This window comes from Coptis chinensis, chromosome 6 (assembly GCF_015680905.1).
Source record: "Coptis chinensis isolate HL-2020 chromosome 6, ASM1568090v1, whole genome shotgun sequence".
Lineage (NCBI taxonomy): Eukaryota > Viridiplantae > Streptophyta > Magnoliopsida > Ranunculales > Ranunculaceae > Coptis > Coptis chinensis.
The window spans coordinates 89,190,049-89,194,280 of NC_141461.1; the positions used below are offsets into that span (position 1 = coordinate 89,190,049).

Here is a 4,232-nt window from a genome sequence, read left to right on the forward strand (position 1 = left end):
GTTTAGAAGAGTTCTATTTATACTACTACTCGAGAAAACATTTACTGAAATGCTGAGCTGGCAAATTCTGTCATTCCAAACTCAAACACTTTCACTAACTCTCTATGATTGACTTCTGTCTCTCACTAGATGCAAGAAAAACAATCTATATTCTCTATGGAAAAACATGAATTGATGCACCAATCCAATATATCCACGGTACTAGTTACATCGCAACACTGCAATGAACTCATTGCATGGCCATCAGTTAATCTGTTGTACACTCTCGAAAACAACATCAACAATATTACTTTAATAGCATATATCCAGTCCTACGCCAATAGTTATTTAAACCAGAAGTTATAATAGCCACCACTAATATTAGCAACGAAATAACAAGAGCCAATATATATTTTTCTCCCTTGGACGCTTCACTTGGACCCAAGCTGCTGCTTCTCTTGTTCTCTTTGTATTCTGCATCGTACCACGGATGCAAGATAGTCTGATACGCTGGATCAAAGAAATCCTCCACTCCGTGAATGATTATGTGCTCGTCCTTGTATATGTCCCATTGTTTGATTTTGACATTGTTAATAGACACGATTCCCTCACGCCTAAGTGTAGAGACCACAAGGGGATGAACATGAAGGAGGGTATCAATCTTGGAACCAAGAGGGAGTGATGACTCGAAATCTTCCCTCTCTAACTTCATTGGTGCGACGTGGTACTCAAGAAGCGTCAAAGGGGGTTGTGGGTATTTCAATGAGAAGAATGATTTATCCTGTGGAGCGAATATGGTGACTATTGTTGTGTTTTTGTTGTTCAAGGCAGAGGACACAAGCGTGGTTAGGGTCATCTCTAGAGTGAGAGACATCGCGCTATAACCAGCATTTGAGACGGCTTTCACAATCTTCTCCACCTTGGCATGATCGCCTGTTGCTCCTTCAGTAGGCAAAGTTGTGAAAATTGGGAGGAGAAGGAACAGGAAGAAAGAGAACTGAAATCTGCTTGAAGCCATTGACAGGAACTCTTCTAGGAACGTTGAACAGTTAGTCCAACACAAAGTTTGTAATAGATGTTTCAGCACTGAAATCTCATTCTACGCATTAATGCATCGATATATATATAGGACACAAAATTGCTACTTCGAATACTAGACAAACATGAAGTCATGAGGAAACACGTTTCCTAGTTAGAATTTAATTTGGATTTCTAACCCTGCTAATCAAGTAACACTGCAATAGTATAACAAATCAAAATCTATGCTACCGCGAAAGTTTACAGGAACCACAAGTCCAACATGGCGCGCCTTAGTTGCTCCAAATTGGTAGCCTCTCTCTCATTTTAAAAACTGACTAATTCATATCACTTTAGGGATATGACTAGATTTTGAACTAGGGCATCCGCCCGAGATCTTTTAGGTATTTTACGTATATAAATCTCAATATTCGAACATTGTTTATGTACTGAAACACTATTAAGATCAAATGTGTTTCATGCTCCAATACGCACTCTATCAATTTATCACATGTGTCCTATGCAGTCCAAGTAAGACATCCATTTCCGGTTGTGGTTTTGGTCTAGCACTTTTTGATAGAAATTATTTAAGTTATATGGCTATTTCGCGGAAGTCTCATATGAGTATAAGCTACTAAACCCAGTGACCCACTACTAACATTACTAACAATTTGTTTCACCAAGAAATTGGGCCCAATTTCGGGGAAAAGGAAGTCTAGAGGACACCAATTTTGTAAAGTAACTCACAACACCTTTTTTTTCAAATTAGTAACCCACGAACCCACGATTTCAAATTTAGTAACCCTCAAGGACAAAATAAGTTGGCCTGGCCTATTTACTTTTTTTAAATGCTAGTTATACCTTTCCGTGAAATTTTCCATTTTTTTAAAATACTAGTTTAACCACTCCGTGTTATATTTAAAGTAGAAAAATTTTCAAACTCAGAAACTACTTTACACTGCGCGCTGCATTTTTAGTGGAGAGCGAAGATCGGGTTATTTCTTCAAATCTATTGCGACACCAGGTTTCAATCGATTTCATCTAAAAAGGTTTGTTCTATATGATTTCAATATGAGGTCCAATAATCTATAAACTTGATTTATATGTTGAGGGTATACTTAAACTTGAAAACGTATTTTGAAATCATAAAATGTTATGATTTGTATACCATTGAGATTGTTTATGATTGATGGTTTTATGCTATCGGCTTTGTTTTGATTGATGTTGTTTTATGATTTAGATTTTTCTTGTTTTTTAGATCAGATCTGTTTTAGGTATGTTTATGTTTTCTTTGTTCATAGTTTAATTTGGTATGAAGATGTATTGTTCATAGTCTAGAATGGGTATGAATACTTATTGAAAAAAAATACTATGAACACTTATTGTTCATAGTCTAGTTGAGTATGAACAATGTATGTTCATACCTCTCTGAAGCATTGTGAATGATCATAGTATTTTGTTTTTATTGTGTACATCTCCTGAATTACATTTTTATTGTGTTTTTGTGGGTTGAATTTTACAGTTATACATGGAATTTAGTGTGATTGGAGTTTTTTGCTATAATGGCGGTACTTTGTCCTTTCGTTTTGGGTTGGATTCTTCGATTGATGTTGTTACGCGCAAGGTGTGTGACAAGTGGCCTGATTTGGGATTAAGGAGTTTTTCTATGTGTTTCTCCTGTGATGCAAAAGAGAATTTGATTGAAACGGATGGGGATTTGAGATCCTTGGCTTGCTATTGTTATGGCATGAAGATTGCAACTGTGGAGATTAAAGTAAATGTGTGTATGAGTTCAATGAGTAGCTATAGTGGTCAAGTTCATCAGGTTCATCGAGTTGTTTAATTGGTGGTGAGGTTGTTGGTCATAAACCTTATAAGTCTGATTTTTGGTAGCGTAACTTTGATGGTGGTGTTGGGCAGATATTTGCTTTAGGTGCTCCTGAGTTTAGAGATAAATTGATAGAGTACTCTATTGTGAGTGGTTACAAGTATGAGTTGATTAAGAATGATGATTTTAGAGTGACTGCGGTTTGTCAGAAGAAGAATGAGCTAAATTGTCAATGGTGTTTCCACTCTTTGGAGAGTTATGGTTATTTTGAGATTAAGAAGATTAATCTCACACACACTTGTGGTTTTGCAGTTAAAGACTACGACCATCCACCTCTCACTTCTTATCTTGTGAAGACTCATATTCTTGATTTTGTGAGAGATAAACCAGATTTGACATTTGGAGATATTACTGCTTTATATACTTGTGAGTACGGGCTTAGTATTTCAAAACACATAGCTTATGCGGGTAAGAAGTTGACACTGAAGGAGTTGTATAGTGATGTTCCACTGTCTTACAATGACCTGTTGTGGTATACGGAGGAGTTGAAAAGAAGAGATCCTGGGAATATTGTTGAACTTGAAGTTAACAAGGAGAGTGGGAAGTTTGAGATGGTGTTTGTTGCTTTTGAATAAAGTATTCATGGTTTTAAGTTTTGCCGCCCGATGGTGTATTTGGATGGAACATTCTTGAAATCTGATTACAAAGGGTGCTTGTTGGCTGCTACTGCGAAAAAATGGAGATCAAGGTATTCTCCTAATTTTACTACTTGCATTTTTATTAGTTTTAATTTTGTGTTTGGTCATGAACAATCATTGTTCATAACTGTTTTGGAGTATGAACAATACGTGTTCATATGAACAATCATTGTGCATACACATTTTTGTGTATGAACAATCAATGTTCATACACTCTGTATGAACACATAACACTGATGCTTCAAGTTATCTCATATTTTGTTTTTTTTTTGTTTTTTTAAGGATTGTTCCCTCTTGCTGTTGGTGTTGTTGACATTGAAAATGATTCCAATTGGTATTGGTTTCTTGATATGTTTAAGAAGGCTTTTGGGTATGAGCGGAGGTATACATTTTTGAGTGATAGGCATCATGATTTGTTTGTTAACATTCCTATTGTATTTCCTGATTCCTATCACTCTTTTTGCTTGTGGCATATGGAGAACAACTTTAGAACATGTTTGTCGAAGTCATGTGGTATGACAAAAGTGTTGGTTGCATTATTTAAGAAATGTGCTTATGCTGCTACACATGAGAAATTTGAGGAGCACATGGCTGAATTCAAGGAAATTGGTGGAGATGCAATTTCTAACTTTCTTAATAGGGCGCCTTATAAGTACTGGGCTAATGTGTACTTCTGTGGGGCCTGGTATGGTGAGATGTGCTCTTCCTGA

The 4,232-nt window shown here is 36.3% G+C and overlaps 1 protein-coding gene across 1 annotated transcript; it reads left to right on the forward strand.

Annotated features, from left to right (window-relative positions):
• The first annotated feature begins 2,524 nt into the window (after positions 1-2,524).
• LOC147495248 (uncharacterized) lies at positions 2,525-4,232 on the forward strand. The gene is made up of 4 exons (XM_086568340.1): positions 2,525-2,770; positions 2,890-3,438; positions 3,533-3,572; positions 3,805-4,232. Exons 1-4 carry the CDS (start codon positions 2,525-2,527, stop codon positions 4,230-4,232), a joined length of 1,263 nt encoding a protein of 420 aa, XP_086424466.1.

Excerpts from the sequence above, each read along its gene's own strand:
- LOC147495248 (XM_086568340.1), top strand. The coding sequence starts at position 2,525 with ATGGAATTTAGTGTGATTGGAGTTTTTTGCTATAATGGCGGTACTTTG. Across the intron at positions 2,771-2,889 it reads TTGCAACTGTGGAGATTAAA|CGTAACTTTGATGGTGGTGT; the intron begins GTAAATGTGTGT and ends GATTTTTGGTAG. Across the intron at positions 3,439-3,532 it reads AGAGTGGGAAGTTTGAGATG|GGTGCTTGTTGGCTGCTACT; the intron begins GTGTTTGTTGCT and ends CTGATTACAAAG.